This window comes from Petromyzon marinus, chromosome 62 (assembly GCF_048934315.1).
Source record: "Petromyzon marinus isolate PM22_M1 ecotype Great Lakes invasive population chromosome 62, UKy_Petmar_22M1.pri1.0, whole genome shotgun sequence".
Lineage (NCBI taxonomy): Eukaryota > Metazoa > Chordata > Hyperoartia > Petromyzontiformes > Petromyzontidae > Petromyzon > Petromyzon marinus.
This window is the reverse complement of record NC_133728.1, coordinates 6,110,549-6,129,389: the sequence shown is the minus strand read 5'-3', so window position 1 is coordinate 6,129,389 and position 18,841 is coordinate 6,110,549. Positions and strand designations below refer to the sequence as shown.

The window sequence follows — 18,841 nt, the reverse complement described above, 5'->3', positions numbered from 1 at the left end:
GGCAGGGGCCAGAGACGCAAATGATTTCGCGGGCCTCATACGGCACGCGGGGCCCGTGATTCCCACACCCCTGCCCTTTAAGGAAGCTGTCTCTGCTGTAAGGCCAATCGGTTTCAACGACAATGCATCATCATATACCACCAGAGCGTGTTGTTTGTTTACATGTTCACCACAAGAATGGGTGGTTTCACGCAGACATGATTCCTTGCGGGAAAGAAAAAAAAAACACAAACTTTCTGTTTGCCGTGTTAACATCTTAACACGACTGTTTTAATGCCACGAAGGGCTAAACGAATTCTTACAATCGCAGGTAACTTGGCTCGATTGAAAAACTTAGCCTGAGCACAGCTTTTTATTGCGTGTTCAATGCTGCCCTTCCCTTCCCCCGCATCTCCGCTTTGCGAACGAAGTTCAACATACATACACTACGCTATACACCGCTACGTACTACACTACTTTACAACGCCATTATAAACTACACTACTATACCATACACGACACTACTGTACACTATTGAACAACCAAATTATCAGTTTCCTGTCCGCCAACAATCTACCACATAGGAATAGGTTTTACCCTTTTAACTGGCACAAAAACTGACACCTTTATTCAAGGCATCATGTTTGCAATAACCACAACACAAGCAGTAAAAATGCAAACATGATGCCTTGAATAAAGGTGTCAGTTTTTGTGCCAGTTAAAAGGGTAAAACCTATTCCTATATCTTGTTTCTGGCAAAGGAGGTCTCATAATGTAAATCTACCACATATTCTTAGCTCTTTCGGTAAAGTCACGTTGAAGGGAACCAATAAAATAATATATATATATATATAACAATACAATTTTCACGACGTTTCGACCATAACACAAACGGTCATCATCAGGTGTGAAAACCGTCGAAACGTCGTGAGAATTTTATTGTTTTATATATATTTAATTATTTTATTGTTTCCCTTCAACGTGACTTTTCCGAAAAAGCTAAGAATATGAATTACTGCAGTCACGAAAGCTTTAAATCAAAATCTACCACGTCTAAAACAATCTGGGTTCCGAAAACTCAGTAAAATGGTTACAAAATTACCTCTTTTCTCGCACCCAAACTGTATTCACAGATGGTTGGAGGTCATACAGTGTTAAGATAACAAAAAGGGTTCCACAGGGTTCCATCCTCGGCCCCCTCTTGTTCTCTCTTTATGTCAATGACTTGGGCACTGACCTGGATCATTCCAGAGTAAATCTTTTTGCAGATGACACGGTACTGATTACTGCTGGCCGCTCTCCGGATGACGTGATTGCAAAGCTCCAGGGTGATTTCAATAAACTACAACATCAGCTGGTTGCTCTTAAACTAGTCCTGCATACCTCCAAAACCAAAGTGCTATGCTTCTCACCAGGACTAAGGCAGGAAGTTATTTTTCCCCAATTACATTCCTTAAATAATTATCAAATAGAGCAAGTCAAGATCTATAAGTATCTTGGGGTCATCCTGGATTCAAAACTTAATTTTGAAGATCACATTGATTATATTGGTAAAAAGACAAAAATGAAAATTGGTTTTCTGTATCGACACAAGCACTGCTTCCCCCCAATGTTCCGTTTGGAATTGATAAAGGCTACCATACTGCCTCTACTTGATTACTGTGACATCGTGTATAAATCAGACCCAAGTACTGTACTGAAGAAGCTTGATTCCATCTATCACTCGGCCTTAAGATTTGCATTGAACTGCCCATATAGGACTCGCCACTGTGATCTCTACATTGGGTCAAACTTAACATCTCTTAATGTTCCGACGGCTTGTGCACCAGATCTTATTTATTCACGATGTACTTACAAAAAATCCGCAGACTACCTGCTGGTTCTCCGCTCTGTTTCAAAGAACAAATTTGACCTAAGGTCTTCGCTCATCTACAAGCTTCACATTCCCTATTGCCGTACAAATACTGGAGGAAGGGCCTTTGCTATTGATGCCCCCAGGGTCTGGAATGCTATTGCCAATAAATTGCAACTTGAATCACTACTTATGAGATCTTCACTCAAAACTGCTCTAGAGGATTTGTACACCCCTAGCTGCCACTGCCATTCAGTGGCCTAAAATAAAATAAAATGTTTCGCTCCGGATGACCGCTGCAAAGTATTATCTTGTATTTCGATTTAGCGTGCTGATCTTAAAGGTGCATTGAAAAATTTGATACTCCGACCGATGCTTCTGTTGTTGTGGAGTGACTCATGCAGCCAGCTATGGCTGCAGGGTTTGGTGGTACATGTTGTTTATGTCGTTTATCGTGAAAATTCGGTCACAGTTCCTACGATCACTGTTACATTGCTTTTATGGCTTTATTTTGGTGATGTCGAAAGTTTTTTTGGTTTGGACATGTTTGTTTTGTTGTAGTACGGAGTTAGACTGCTGGCCTTAATCTAACTTGTCTTGTGGTGGTTGTTGTTTGACTTGCATCCCACTGGGATTTTTGCACACAGCGTTGGTGGTGTACGGTGCTTTTTCTGGAATATTTTGCTGGGTTTTTTTTCCAGGATTTTCTGTTTTGCCCAGTCACACGTAGTCACTTTAAGATGTTTTTCCTGTTCGTGTTTTTTTTTATTTCTTGCGGTTTCACCCGAGTCAAGAGCCGAATGGCTCACAAGGCTATACCGAAAATAAATGAAACTGAAAACTGAAATGAAAACTGAAACGACTATATGGTACACTACTTGACACTACACTATACAATACACGATAAACTACACCACGATACTAATTAGAAAACTCACTTCTTTAGAACTGCTTGTTGTTGTGTTTAGTTATTTGTCCCCACCCCCCATCTCCGATTTGCACGGTTCATTACGAAGGGTGCGATGGAAGTTCAACATACATACACTACACTATATACTACTAGCTTGACAACCCAGCTTCGCCCGGGACTTAGATTATTGTCTTGGATTAACACATGGCCTACGCGGAGGGTGGGCCGGGGGGGGGATGCGTGACGTCAGCAGGCACACTGCGTGACGTCAGCAGGCATACTGCGTGACGCTGCCGCATGCGGGTGACATCACAGATGTGACGTCACCGCTCAGTTGCCATGCCAAATATATCCATTATAAAATACAAAAGTATGTTTTTTTTATACTTTTTGCATTGTGTACAGTCTGGAAGCTTCCCACATGCCAAATTTCAAGTTTGTTGCATGTTGGGAAGTATGCTAAACATTTTGAACAGAAACACATTTACAATTGTCCCTATCATATTTATACTACGCTATTTTACACTACGCTATGCACTACACTATACACTACACTACTATACACGACGCTACCATACACTACTATATGCTACGCTACTTTACACTACACTATACACTACACTACCGTACATTACACTATACACTGCACTATACACTACACCACGATAATAAATTGAAAACGAATTTCTTTAGAAGCGCTTGTTGTTGATGTTGTTGTGTTTAGTTTGTTGTCCGTCTCCCTCCCCCCCGCCCACGCACATCCGATTACGTGGGGTGCGAAATAATTTCAACAGACAAACAAATCACAAGAACTCTATAGCGTTGCAAATTAATACTGAAGAAGAATCGAAATTACAAATCACTCAGAACCTAAAGCACCCCTTTTTGCATTTTTTCAGGCTCAGGCAGAGAGTCGTTGTCTTCCGGAGAGGACGCGGAGAGTTGGCGGAGAGTTGGCGGAGAGTTTGCGGAGAGTTGGCGGAGAGTTGGCGAAGAGTTGGCGGAGAGTTGCCGGAGAGGACGTGGAGAGTTGAAAGGCGTTTGAGGCTAACGGAGGGTTGCGGGGAGAGTGACCGGAGCGTTGAGGGTGGCGGAAAGGAGAGTAAGACGGAGGAAGGGAAGAGTTTCCGGAAGAGTTTCCGGGAGAGTTGCTGCGGTGAGTTGCTGGAGAGTTGCGGGGAGAGTTTCCGAAGAGTTGCGGGGAGTTTCCGGAGAGTTGCGGGGAGTTTCCGGAGAGTTGCGGGGAGAGTTTCCGGAGAGTTTCCGAAGAGTTGCGGAGAGTTTCCGGAGAGTTGCGGGGAGAGTTTCCGGAGAGTTGCGGAGAGTTGCTGCGGTGAGTTGCGGGGAGTTGCCGGGGAGTTCCCGAAGAGTGGAATCCCGACAATGGCATCAGTGACTGCATGTCGCGTGGCCTCGGTGCTGTTGGTGATCATCAGCAGCAGCATCAGCAGCAGCAGCGCGTCCGGGGTGACCTCGCTGGGCGCGGACGATGCCCTGCCGATGGGAATTTTCTCAGGTATGGAAGGCCGGCGGAGTTCGTGCGTGTGTGTGTACCTGTGTGTGTGTACCTGTGTGTGTGTGTGCCTGTGTGTGTGTACCTGTGTGTGTGTACCTGTGTGTGTGGGCCTGTGTGTGTGGGCCTGTGTGTGTGTGGCCCTGTGTGTGTGTACCTGTGTGTCTGTGCCTTTGTGTGTGTACCTGTGTGTGTGGGCCTGTGTGTGTGGGCCTGTGTGTGTGGGCCTGTGTGTGTGTACCTGTGTGTGTGTGTGCCTGTGTGTGTGGGCCTGTGTGTGTGGGCCTTTGTGTGTGTACCTGTGTGTGTGTGCCTTTGTGTGTGTACCTGTGTGTGTGGGCCTGTGTGTGTGGGCCTGTGTGTGTGTACCTGTGTGTGTGTGTGCCTGTGTGTGTGTGCCTGTGTGTGTGGGCCTGTGTGTGTGGGCCTGTGTGTGTGGGCCTGTGTGTGTGTACCTGTGTGTGTGTGTACCTGTGTGTGTGGGCCTGTGTGTGTGGGCCTGTGTGTGTGGGCCTGTGTGTGTGGGCCTGTGTGTGTGGGCCTGTGTGTGTGTACCTGTGTGTGTGGGCCTATGTGTGTGTACCTGTGTGTGTGTACCTGTGTGTGTGGGCCTGTGTGTGTGTGTGCCTGTGTGTGTGTGCCTGTGTGTGTGTACCTGTGAGTGTGTGCCTGTGTGTGTGGGCCTGTGTGTGTGTACCTGTGTGTGTGGGCCTATGTGTGTGTACCTGTGTGTGTGTACCTGTGTGTGTGGGCCTGTGTGTGTGTGTGCCTGTGTGTGTGCCTGTGTGTGTGCCTGTGTGTGTGTACCTGTGTGTGTGTGGCCCTGTGTGTGTGTACCTGTGTGTGTGTACCTGAGTGCTCGCTAACAGCACTTGCCCCTACAGTCTGTTAAGGCTATACGGGGGATCTTTGTCTTTGTGTACCTGAGTGTGTGGGCCTGTGTGTGTGTACCTGTGTGTGTGGGCCTGTATGTGTGTACCTGTGTGTTTGTGCCTGTGTGTGTGTCTGTGTGTGTGGGCCTGTGTGTGTGTGTGTGTACCTGTGTGTGTGTACCTGTGTGTGTGTGCCTGTGTGTGTGGGCCTGTGTATGTGTACCTGTGTGTGTGTGTGCCTGTGTGTGTGGGCCTATGTGTGTGGGTTCGATTCCCGCTCACGGTCAACACACAGTGACGATTATCTGAACCGGTTCTGGGCCTCCCCCAGGTCGACTCAGCCTCAAATGAGAGCGTGGTGTATTTTTTTACAAATAAAGTATATCTATTTATTTATTTATTTTTGATGTTGTCCTTTTGCCGAGACGGTGCAGTCACTGCTGGGGTCACGTGTTGTTGTTGAAGCTGCTGCTGCTGCTGTTGTTGTTGTTGTTTGGAGCGATCGTCCGACGTTTCGGGTCCACACGCTCTCCGAGGAAGCTTCCAAGCGCGTCTTCGACTCGCGCGAAATCGTTCACCCTCGCGATGAAGGGCAGCAGAAGTGTGGGGGGAGGGAGGGGGGGGGTGGAGCGGCGGGGGGGGGAGGGGTGTCCCCCCAAGATGGGCAGGGAGGAGGGCACGGCTCAAGAAAGGCAGCAGCAGCAGCAGGTGGACGAAGAAACGAGGAGGGGGAGCAGTGGGGCAGCAAGGGGAGGGAGGGGGGAGGGAGGGAGGTGAGGGGGGGAGGGGCAGGGAGGGGGGAGGGGGGTGAGGGGGGAGGGGGGGAGGATGGGAGGGGGGAGGGAGGGAGGGACGTGAGGGGAGGGAGGGAGGAATTACTGGGACTAAGATGCTGAGGATGATGATGAGAGGGTGATGATGATGAGAGGGTGATGATGATGATGATGAGAGGGTGATGATGATGAGAGGGTGATGATGATGATGATGAGAAGGTGATGATGATGATGAGAGGGTGATGATGATGATGATGAGAGGGTGATGATGATGCTGAGAGGATGATGATGATGATGATGAGAGGGTGATGATGATGATGATGAGAGGGTGATGATGAGAGGGTGATGATGATGATGAGAAGGTGATGATGATGATGAGAGGGTGATGATGATGAGAGGGTGATGATGATGATGATGAGAGGGTGATGATGATGATGATGAGAGGGTGATGATGATGATGAGAGGGTGATGATGATGATGAGAGGGTGATGATGATACTGAGAGGATGATGATGATGATGATGAGAGGGTGATGATGATGAGAGGGTGATGATGATGATGATGAGAAGGTGATGATGATGATGAGAGGGTGATGATGATGATGATGAGAAGGTGATGATGATGATGAGAGGGTGATGATGATGAGAGGGTGATGATGATGATGATGAGAGGGTGATGATGATGATGATTATGAGAGGGTGATGATGATGATGATGAGAAGGTGATGATGATGATGACGAGAGGGTGATGATGACGATGATGATGATATTAGCGAGGGAGAGGGAGCATCGGGAAGGAAGCAGCGAGCCAATGAGAGCTGCGAGGAGGAGGAGGAGTGGAGTCTGTTTCCACAGTGGACGGCGGCCCAGCAGAGGCGAGGTTTGCTCAGAGCGGGAGCGTGTCCGGTAACCGGTTACACACCAGGCAGCCCGAGGTGAACAACTACTGGTGTAGTGTATTGTATAGTGTAGTGCATAGTGTAGTGTAGTGTATAGTGTAGTGTAGTGTATAGTAGTGTAGTGTATAGTGTAGTGCATAGTGTAGTGTAGTGTATAGTGTATAGTGTAGTGTATAGTGTAGTGTATAGTGTAGTGCATAGTGTAGTGTAGTGTATAGTGTAGTGTATAGTGTAGTGTAGTGTATAGTGTAGTGTATAGTGTAGTGTATAGTGTAGTGTATAGTGTAGTGTATAGTGTAGTGTATAGTGTAGTGTATAGTGTAGTGTATAGTGTAGTGCATAGTGTAGTGCATAGTGTAGTGTATAGTGTAGTGCATAGTGTAGTGTAGTGTATAGTGCAGTGTATAGTGTAGTGTATAGTGTAGTGCATAGTGTAGTGCATAGTGTAGTGTATAGTGTAGTGTAGTGTATAGTGTAGTGTATAGTGTAGTGTATAGTGTAGTGTAGAGTGTAGTGCATAGTGTAGTGCATAATACAGTGTAGTGTATAGTGTAGTGTATAGTGTAGTGCATAGTGCAGTGTAGTGTATAGTGTAGGGTATAGTGTAGTGTAGAGTGTAGTGTATAGTGTAGTGCATAGTGTAGTGTATAGTGTAGTGTAGAGTGTAGTGCATAGTGTAGTGCATAGTGTAGTGTATAGTGTAGTGTATAGTGTAGTTTATAGTGTAGTGTATAGTGTAGTGTAGAGTGTAGTGCATAGTGTAGTGCATAATGCAGTGTAGTGTATAGTGTAGTGTATAGTGCAGTGCATAGTGTAGTGTATAGTGTAGTGTATAGTGTAGTGTAGAGTGTAGTGTATAGTGTAGTAGTGTATAGTGTAGTGTATAGTGTAAAGTGTAGTGTATAGTGTAGTTTATAGTGTAGTGTATAATGTAGTGTGTAGTGTAGTACGTAGTGTAGTGTATAGTGTAGTGTATAGTGTAGTGTATAGTGCAGTGTATAATGTAGTGCATAGTGTAGTGTATAGTGTAGTGCGTAGTGTAGTGCATAGTGTAGTGTGTAGTGTAGAGTGGAGTGTGTATACACTACACTATACACTACACTATACACTACACCAGCAGTTGTTCATCTGGGGTGCATCACGCCCTTTCTCAGGCTCGCGCGGCGCATGGCCTGGATGATGTTCGTGACCAATGTTTGGTTCCACGAGCAGACAAACGAAGGAGGGCCTCACGTGAGTACGAAAACTTACTCCGTTTCACCAGAGCCTCCCGTGTATTTATTAACATCGCAACATTAAAAAAAAAAATCTTCTTCTTCCTCTTCTTCTTCTTCTAACGATTGACGACCTACGGTGTTGCAAGGCTGCAAGTTAAAAAGGTGTTTAAGGCTTTAGATGGTTTACGATGCCAGTCCCCATCGTGACTGCTTCACCACCGCTGCAGCCATTGAGGCTACTACACTTCAATTTTCTTCTCTCGCCCGGCTGCGATGGTGGGGGGGGATTAGTGGGGGGGGGGGGTGTGGGTGGGTGGGAGTGGGGGTGACTACCCCCCACACACACCCACCCACCCACCCACATCCCCACCCACTATCTCTGTCCGTCCCTCCATATAGCACGAGATCTTTCTTAAACATTTCCGCGGAAGCCCCAAATGCCAACACCCCTAGACGTCATCACGCCGCCTGTGCCAGGCTAGGTGCGCTTTTAGACGACCACGTGAAGTGTCGAAGTCTCGCTGCCAGGAGGTCACGGGAACAGACCCAGCAGGTGCCGTGGGTTGACTGACTGAGATGACAGGGCAGATGCACCACCTGTATCTTGAGCTGTGCCAGGCTAGGTGCAGGAGGTCACGGGATAGACCCAGCAGGTGCCGTGGGTGGACTGACTGAGATGACTGGGCAGATGCACCACCTGTATCTCCCGCTGTGCCAGGCTAGGTGCAGGAGGTCACGCGATAGACCCAGCAGGTGCCGTGGGTTGACTGACTGAGATGACTGGGCATATGCAGCAGCTGTGTGCTGCTCCCTACTGTGCCAGGCTAGGTGCAGGAGGTCACGGGATAGACCCAGCAGGTGCCGTGGGTTGACTGACTGAGATGACTGGGCAGATGCACCACCTGTATCTCCCGCTGTGCCAGGCTAGGTGCAGGAGGTCACGCGATAGACCCAGCAGGTGCCGTGGGTTGACTGACTGAGATGACTGGGCAGATGCACCACCTGTATCTCCCGCTGTGGCAGGCTAGGTGCATGAGGTCACGGGACAGATCCAGCAGGTACCATGGATTGGCTGACTGGGATCACTGGTAGATGCACCACCTGTATCTCCCGCTGTGCCAGGCTAGGTGCAGGAGGTCACGGGATAGACCCAGCAGGTACCATGGATTGGCTGACTGAGATGACTGGAAGATGCACCGCCTGTATCCTCCACTGTGCCAGGCTAGGTGCAGGAGGTCACGGGATAGACCCAGCAGGTACCATGGATTGGCTGACTGAGATGACTGGAAGATGCACCACCTGTATCTCCCGCTGTGCCAGGCTAGGTGCAGGTGGTCACGGGATAGACCCAGCAGGTGCCGTGGGTTGACTGACTGAGATGACTGGGCAGATGCACCACCTGTATCTCCCGCTGTGCCAGGCTAGGTGCCGGAGGTCACGGGATAGACCCAGCAGGTGCCATGGATTGGCTGATTGAGATGACTGGGCATATGCAGCAGCTGTGTGCTGCTCCCCACTGTGCCAGGCTAGGTGCAGGAGGTCACGGGATAGACCCAGCAGGTACCATGGATTGGCTGACTGAGATGACTGGAAGATGCACCGCCTGTATCTCCCGCTGTGCCAGGCTAGGTGCGAGAGGTCACGGGATAGACCCAGCAGGTGCCGTGGGTTGACTGACTGAGATGACCGGGCATATGCAGCAGCTGTATCTCCCGCTGTGCCAGGCTAGGTGCAGGAGGTCACGGGATAGACCCAGCAGGTACCATGGATTGGCTGACTGAGATGACTGGAAGATGCACCGCCTGTATCTCCCGCTGTGCCAGGCTAGGTGCAGGAGGTCATGGGATAGACCCAGCAGGTGCCATGGATTGGCTGACTGAGATGACTGGAAGATGCATCGCCTGTATCCCCCGCTGTGCCAGGCTAGGTGCGGGGGGTCACGGGGACAGATCCAGCAGATTGGCTGACTGAGACGACTGGTACCATCTGTACCCCCTACTTGTGCCCCCTCGCACACACAGCCACGTATTCGCGTCTCTCTGTGGATACCAAAATATAGAACACGATTCACATTACCGGAACGTATTTATATTTTATGTTTTTTTATGCAGCTAAAAGGTACTTTTTTGGAGGGCCATTTAGATCTTAGTTGGAAACTAAACTGAATATATATTTTTTTACCTTCACCAAGTAAGACCCCCCCCCCCCCAAGTAAGACTCATTTTCGCAGACGTCAAGTAGCTCTGCTTCCCGACAATATTGTATATCATGCTGCAGCAAGGAATCCCATGAGCTATGAAGCTCAAGTTTTATTGTTTGCCAGCTAAGGTTCGCTGAGCTGCTGTGTAGCTCGCTGTTTTTTTTTTATTCAATTCACATGAGCGACACTGGCCATCAAAGAACGGCAGCTTCTCAACGAAGTGCCATCAGACGTCACGTGCCGATGTGCAGCAGCAGCAGCAGCAGAAGACAAATAGCTCTGAATGCTTCTCTGAACTTGGACCGGCCCTGGCTGGGCCTCCCCTAAGTCGACTCAGCCTCAAATGGGCACACGGCACAGGAGTGTGTAGACATCGCCACGGGGGGAGACAAAGGCGGCAGTGCTTGCCAACCCACCCAGCCTGGTGTGCCTGGCCGGCCATCATCGGTGGCTCGCGAACAGCACTTGCCCCAGCGGTCTGTTAAGGCTATACTGGGAGGGGGGGAATGTTTGTCTTTGTATCTAAGAGTGCAGAAACTGCAGTTCGATTCCCGCTCGCGGCCACCGACACCCAGTGACGATTATCTCGACACCGCTCCTGGGCCTCCCTCTAGCTCGACTCGGCCGCAAGATGAGCACCTTGGTGCCTGCGTAGTAAACTTCGACGCCGGGAAGACAAAGGCGGCCGGGGGTGGTTGCTGGCCACCCACTCGCGCTTGTGTGCCTTTGTCGGCCTTCATAGGTGCTGGAGCCGCTGCTGCTCTTCGCTAAGAGCAATTGCCCCCTAAAAGACTGTTTTAGTTAGGCAGGAGGTCGTGGGTTCGATCCCAACCAAGACGCCTGCTGTATATTTGGACTTTGCGTGTCTCTCTCTCTCATTATCATCACGGTGGCTAGGAGATGTTAACCACCTCCCCTGGTATACAGGAGGTCGTGGGTTCGATCCCGACCCTGATGCCTGCTGCTGTATATTTGGAGTTTGCGTGTCTCTCTCTCATCATCAGCATCACGGTGGCTAGGAGATGTTAACTACCTCGCCTGGTGTACAGGAGGTCGTGGGTTCGATCCCAACTCTGACGCCTGATGCATATTTGGAGTTTGCGTGTCTCTCTCTCTCTCTCATCATCACCACGGTGATGAGATGTTGACTACCTCGCCTGGTATATAGGAGGTCGTGGGTCCGATCCCAACCCTGACACCCACGGTCAGGTGGCTTGTCAAAATAAAAGTACATAGCAGCTCAGTCGGGCACTTAACTGATATGATGAAATAAAAATCGTAGTTTTATTTTATACATAGCACGCACCCGCACAACTGAGCTGTACAGCTGAAAATAGCAAACAAGCTCAGTGAACTTTACCGGGTAAAATAACAATCGTTGTGGCCAGCGGAGGTTGTTGTTGTTGTTATAGAGACCGACATGTACCTGAGCCACCCCCAACAAACACCCCCCTCGCTCTCCCTCTCTCTCTCTCTCCCCTCTCTACCCCCCCTCTCTCCCCCCTCTCTCTCCCCCCTCTCTCTCTACCCCCTCTCTCTACCCCCTCTCTCTACCCCCTCTCTCTCTCTACCCCCTCTCTCTCTCTCTACCCCCTCTCTCTACTCCCTCTCTCTCTACTCCCTCTCTCTCTACCCCCTCTCTCTCTACCCCCTCTCTCTACCCCCTCTCTCTACCCCCTCTCTCTCTCTACTCCCTCTCTCTCTACCCCCTCTCTCTCTCTCTACCCCCTCTCTCTACCCCCTCTCTCTACCCCCTCTCTCTCTCTCTACCCCCTCTCTCTACCCCCTCTCTCTACCCCCTCTCTCTCTACCCCCTCTCTCTCTCTACCCCCTCTCTCTCTCTCTACCCACTCTCTCTCTCTACCCCCTCTCTCTACCCCCTCTCTCTCTCTCTACCCCCTCTCTCTACCACCCCCTCTCTAGCCCCTCTTTCCTATCTCTTCCGTCTCTTCTCTCTCTCTCTCTTTTACCCCTCTCTCTCTCCCCTCTTTCTCTATTTCCCCCCTCTCTCCCCTCTCTCTCTCTCTTCCCTCTCTTTCCCCTCTGTCTCCCCCCCACCTCCATCTCTCCCCCCTTCTCTCTCTCTCTTCGCGTAATGGCACACCGGATAAAATACCGTCAAGGCTTTCACCCCAACCCGCCTCGCCCAAATGCTCCCTGAGGCGCCATTGACTGTCTGTCCGCTTTGATTCAGGGTTGATGCGGCTAGCACCCTCGGGAGGGTGACACACAGACAGAGAGAGAGAGAGGTGTGATAATGGTCATGGGTGGCTCTATTTATGTGTCTGTGGGTCCTCTGTGTATGTATTTGTGTCTCTGTGTATGTCTGTGGGTCCTCTGTGTATGTCTGTGGGTCTCTGTGTATGTCTGTGGGTCTCTGTGTATGTCTGTGGGTTTCTGTGTATATCTGTGGGTCTCTGTGTATGTATGTGGGTCCTCTGTGTATGTCTGTGGGTCTCTGTGTATGTCTGTGGGTCTCTGTGTATGTCTGTGCGTCTCTGTGTATGTCTGTGGGTCTCTGTGTATATCTGTGGGTCTCTGTGTATGTCTGTGGGTCTCTGTGTATATCTGTGGGTCTCTGTGTATGTCTGTGTGTCTCTGTGTATTTCTATGGGTCTCTGTGTATGTCTCTGGGTCTCTGTGTATGTCTGTGCGTCTCTGTGTATGTCTGTGGGTCTCTGTGTATGTCTGTGGGTCTCTGTGTATATCTGTGGGTCTCTGTGTATGTCTGTGGGTCTCTGTGTATATCTGTGGGTCTCTGTGTATGTCTGTGTGTCTCTGTGTATGTCTATGGGTCTCTGTGTATGTCTCTGGGTCTCTGTGTATGTCTGTGTGTCTCTGTGTATGTTTGTGTGTCTCTGTATATATCTGTGGGTCTCTGTGTATATCTGTGGGTCTCTATGTATGTCTGTGGGTCTCTGTGTATGTCTGTGGGTCTCTGTGTATGTCTGTGGGTCTCTGTGTATATCTGTGGGTCTCTGTGTATGTCTGTGGGTCTCTGTGTATATCTGTGGGTCTTTGTGTATGTCTGTGTGTCTCTGTGTATGTCTGTGTGTCTCTGTGTATGTCTATCGGTCTCTGTGTATGTCTCTGGGTCTCTGTGTATGTCTGTGTGTCTCTGTGTATGTCTGTGGGTCTCTGTGTATGTCTGTGTGTCTCTGTATATATCTGTGGGTCTCTGTGTATATCTGTGGGTCTCTATGTATGTCTGTGGGTCTCTGTGTATGTCTGTGGGTCTCTGTGTATGTCTATGTGTCTCTGTGTAAGTCTGTGGGTCTCTGTGTATGTATGTGGGTCTCTGTGTATATCTGTGGGTCTCTGTGTATGTATGTGGGTCTCTACGTGTGTCTGTGGGTCTCTGTGTATGTCTCTGGGTCTCTGTGTATGTCTGCCAGTCTACGGGTCTCTGTCTGACACTATGGGTCTCTATGCGAGTCTGTGGTCTCACAATGCCAGTCTACGAGTCTCTGTCTGACACTATGGGTCTCTATGCGAGTCTGTGGGTCTCACAATGCCAGTCTGCGGGTCTCTGTCTGACACTATGGGTCTCTATGCGAGTCTGTGGGTCTCACAATGCCAGTCTGCGGGTCTCTGTCTGAGTCTATGGGTCTCTCTATGCGAGTCTGTGGGTCTCACAATGCCAGTCAACGGGTCTCTGTCTGACACTATGGGTCTCTATGCGAGTCTGTGGGTCTCACAATGCCAGTCTACGGGTCTCTGTCTGACACTATGGGTCTCTATGCGAGTCTGTGGGTCTCAATCTAAGGCTACTTAAGCACGGCGTAATTGCTTTGTTTGTCTGCAATCGAGCGCCTGATTAACCAGGGCCCTGCGTTGGCTAGGAGATGTTAACTACCTCGCCCGGCATACAGGAGGTCGTGGGTTCGATCCCGACCACGACGCCCCCTGTGTATCAGAGTTTGCCTGTCTCTCTCTCTCCCCATAGCCGCGTGGAATTTTGTTAGTTCCTCTGGGTGTTTCGGTTCCCCCCTCCCTCCCCCCTCCGAGTTTAGGGTTATTGGGCTGCTACTATAAATTGCCACGTGGAGATGACGAGGACGATGATGGTGATAAGCCCACTTCGCGTGAACTCTCATTTGTGATGGCTCAGGTAGCTTCTGAAAACAAGCTGTACAGCGCACCTCTGACCCACAAACTAGACCAGGGTCACCACCTCTGACCTCTGACCGACACTCGACCGGGGTCACCACCTCTGACCTCTGAACAACAAACCCGGCCGGGGTCACCACCTCTCACCTTTGAACCACAAACCCGGCCAGGGTCACCACCTCTCACCTCTGCCCCACAAACCCGGCCGGGGTCACCACCTCTCACCTCTGACCCACAAACCCGGCCGGGGTCACCACCTCTCACCTCTGCCCCAAAAACCCGGCCGGGGTCACCACCTCTCACCTCTGACCTACACACTCGGCCGGGGTCACCACACCTCACCTGGCGATGTTATTACGCAACCGCACCAGGTGCTGATTTGAGGCTGAGTCGACCTAGGGGAGGCGCACGACCGGTTCAGAGATAATCGTCACCGGCGTCGGTGGCCGTGAGCGTGGAATCGAACTCGGGTCACCGGGTTCGTAGCGCAGCGCAGCGCTAACCGCTGCACCGCCGCTCCCCACCCAACAGCCTGCTGAGGCTACGTAGGGCTCTTTGACGCGGACACACACGCACAGAGAGACACGCAGACACGCAGACACACCCGGCGACACGCGCTGATAACGCCTCAAGGATCAATTCTCTCCGGGACCTGCGAGTTTGGTATTCGGTCAGCGGCTGGTCCCAACGCCTTGCCCTTGAGGCTCACGTAGGCGCAGTGAAAGGGGGACAGCTCAATCTTGATTTGAAGATTTCGTGACTGTAGGCATCCATGCTCTTTGGTTCTTTCGGTGAAGCTAAACGTGGATATTTAAGACGAGATTATAAGCGCGTGAAATTGTGTTTCCCCTCCTTCGCCAATAGTCTGCATGAGTGCGTGGTGGTGGATGCGATTCGCACGGACCACCATCACCACCATCACCACCATGACCACTATCACCACCATCACCACTATCACCACCACCATCATCACCACCATCACCACCACCATCATCACCACCATCACCACCATCACCACCATGACCACTATCACCACCATCACCACTATCACCACCACCATCATCACCACCATCACCACCACCATCATCACCACCATCACCACCATCACCACCATGACCACCATCACCACCATCACCACCATCACCACCACCACCATCATCACCACCATCACCACCATCACCACCACCATCATCACCACCATCATCACCACCATCACCACCATCACCACCACCATCATCACCACCATCACCACCATCACCACTCTCACCACCATCAACACCATCACCACTATCACCGAGCACCACCATAATCACCACCATTACCACCATCACCACCATAAACAATCGCCACCATCACCACCATCACCACCATCACTATCACCACCATGACAACCATCACCACCATCATCACCATAACCATCGCCACCATCGTCACCATCACCACCATCACTATCACCACAATCACAACCATCACCACCATCATCACCACTATCACCACTATCACCACCATCACCACCATCATCACCACCACCACCATCATCACCACCATCACCAACATCACCACCACCATCATCACCACCATCACCACCATCACCACTCTCACCACCATCACCACCATCACCATCATCACCATCACCACCACCATCACCACCCTCACCACCATCACCACTATCACCAAACACCACTATCATCAAACACCACCATCGCAATCACCATCACCATCACCACCATAACCATCGCCACCATCGCCACCATCACCACCATCAAAACGATCACCACCATCAACGCCATCACAATCATCACCATCACCACCATCACCACCATAACCATTGCCACCATCGCCACCATTGCCACCATCGCCACCATCACCACCATCACTATCACCACCATCACCACCATCACCACCATCACCATCACCAAAATCACCACCATCACCACTATCACCAAACACCACTATCACCAAACACCACCATCGCAATCACCATCACCATTACCACCATAACCATTGCCACCATCGCCACCATCATCACCATTAAAACGATCACCACCATCAACGCCATCACTATCATCACCATCACCACCATCACCACCATAACCATTGCCACCATCGCCACCATTGCCACCATCGCCACCATCACCAACATCACTATCACCACCATCACCACCATCACCACCACCACTATCAACACCATCACCACCATCACCAATATCACCACCATCTAAAACACCACCATCACCACAATCACCACCATCATCACAACCATCACCGCCACCAACAACAACCGTCATTTGCCACTAAGTGGCGGTGACGTCACCACGACGCTTGTGCCAGGCCATGTGCACCTTGAGGCCACGTGAAGTGTCGAACGCCCGCTGGCAGGAGGTCACGGGGCAGACCCAAGTGCCACGAGTTGACTGACTAACGTGACTGAGATGGCTGGTTGATGCACCACCTGTGCCCCCTATTGTGCCAACCTGCTGTGCTTTAGCCGCCCAGCGCTCCGCTCGTTGTTGTGAGCGTCGCTCTTCCGCCCTCCATTGTTGTTAGAGGGCGACTGCCTCCAACTGCCCAGTAGCGTCCTTCACGAGCCTCCTCCACAGAGGCCGATCTTGACACCGCTGGTACCAGTCGTCGGCAAGTCCACTCAGATCCACGTCCGGCCGAACAAAAGGTGTTTCGGCATGAGGTGGCTGGGCATGCGGGCTACATGACCCAGCCAACGCAGCCCTGCCTGCCAGAGGAGCTCACCGATGGGACCTTGCCCAGATCTTTCAAGGATTTGTGAGCTCCTCACACAAACCAGCCTGGTTAAACCCAGGATGGATCGTAGGCAGGCTAGCCTAAATGTTTCTAACCGGCGAAGATGCTCCATTAGGGGGGTCCACGTTTCGCAAGCGTAGAGAAGGGAGGGAATGACCGTGGCCGAGAAGACCTGAAGCTTAGTGGAGCGACAGACCAAGTAGCTTCCACACAGCGTTAAGCAAGCGATGAAAAGATATTGCCGCTCGACTGATTCGGAGTGCGACCTCTGCTGTTAAACTCGAGCCGGTCATAAGCACAATGCCCAGGTATGGGAAACTCTCCACTTTCTCCACAACTGCCCCATCACCGATTGGGAGTTGTGGGGGTGGAGTGTCCGATGGTACAAAATGCCCAGGCAGGTGCTTAGTTTTGGTGGGGCTGATGGTAAGGCCCCACCTCTTAATGGCACGCTCCAGTCTCAGCAGCAGCGTCTCCAACTCCTCCTCTGAGTGAGCTGCAATTACCAGATCATCGCCACCACCAATGATTATGATGATGACGATGGCACCGCCATGAATAAGCGAGGCAGTTGATACTGGTAGGAACATCCTGGTGGTTACACCAGCCCACAGGGGATTATTATTATTATGATTGTGTCCGTCCGTTCGTCGTGCATCCAAAAATGGGAGGGGTCGGGCTGGGTGGAGAAGGGAGGGTGGGGAGGGGCTGGGTGGGGAGGGTGGGGCTGGGTGGGGAGGGGAGGGTGGGGAGGGGCTGGGTGGGGAGGGAGGGGAGGGGCTGGGTGGGGAGGAAGGGGCTGGGTGGGAAGGGGAGGGTGGGGAGGGGCTGGGTGGGGAGGGTGGGGCTGGGTGGGGAGGGGAGGGTGGGGAGGGGCTGGGTGGGGAGGGAGGGGAGGGGCTGGGTGGGGAGGAAGGGGCTGGGTGGGAAGGGGAGGGTGGGGAGGGGCTGGGTGGGGAGGGTGGGGAGGGTGGGGAGGGGATGGGTGGGGAGGGTGGGGAGGGGCTGGTTGAGGAGAGAGGGGCTGGGTGGGGAGGGGAGGGTGGGGAGTGGCTGGGTGGGGAGGGGCTGGGTGGGGTGGGTGGGGGTGGGAGGGGTGGGTCTGGGTGGGGAGGGGCTGGTCACCCCGTGGTGCCCCCCTTATAAAACTCAACGTTTCACCTACTCACGCCGGCTTGTGCCCGCCCTCACAGTCGGGCATATTGTGCGGAACACACCACGTGGTGCTGAACACACCACGTGGTGGTGGTGGTGCCTCCGTTGTTGTTGACCCTGGCCATTGACCGAGCCAACCCGACGTTCCTACCAGCTCCCTCCTGCAGGAGAATGTGTGTGTATCTATTTCTTAATACGACATTGTCAGCGCAGCTTTGGTCTCCTATACCGCCCCCTCCACCCACCAACCCCCCACCAACTCCCCCCCCCCCACCTTCACCCCCCCCAGACTCATTGTTTAAGCAGGTAAGCGGGGGGGTGCGATGGAGTGATTCGGGGTGGGGTGGTGAGGGCGACATCGCCTCGTCACCCCCACCCACCCAACATCCATCAGGAAAACAAAACAACACTCACACAGCAATCGAAGTTAAAACCCGCAGACCGACCTCTGATTGTCTATCGATCGTTCCTAGATCGAGAACTCAACGCGGAATTTCCAGTGGGTCCGGTTTCTAAGCTGTTGCTGATATATCAACGTTTTCGCTGTTGCTGTTTTTTAAATGTTCCTCCAGTAACCAATCTCTCACAACAACAAAAAGGTCA

General features: G+C 51.4%; 1 protein-coding gene across 1 annotated transcript in view; it reads left to right on the top strand.

Moving 5' to 3' along the window:
- The window catches only part of LOC116955856 (roundabout homolog 1-like), a 435,354-nt gene that overhangs the window by 68,605 nt on the left and 347,908 nt on the right, over window positions 1–18,841 (top strand). The window contains exon 2 of the mRNA XM_076053760.1: window positions 3,641–4,257. Within this exon, the coding sequence (XP_075909875.1) occupies window positions 4,125–4,257 (133 nt within the window). The 5' untranslated portion in view covers window positions 3,641–4,124. The remainder of the gene's footprint in view (window positions 1–3,640; window positions 4,258–18,841) is intronic.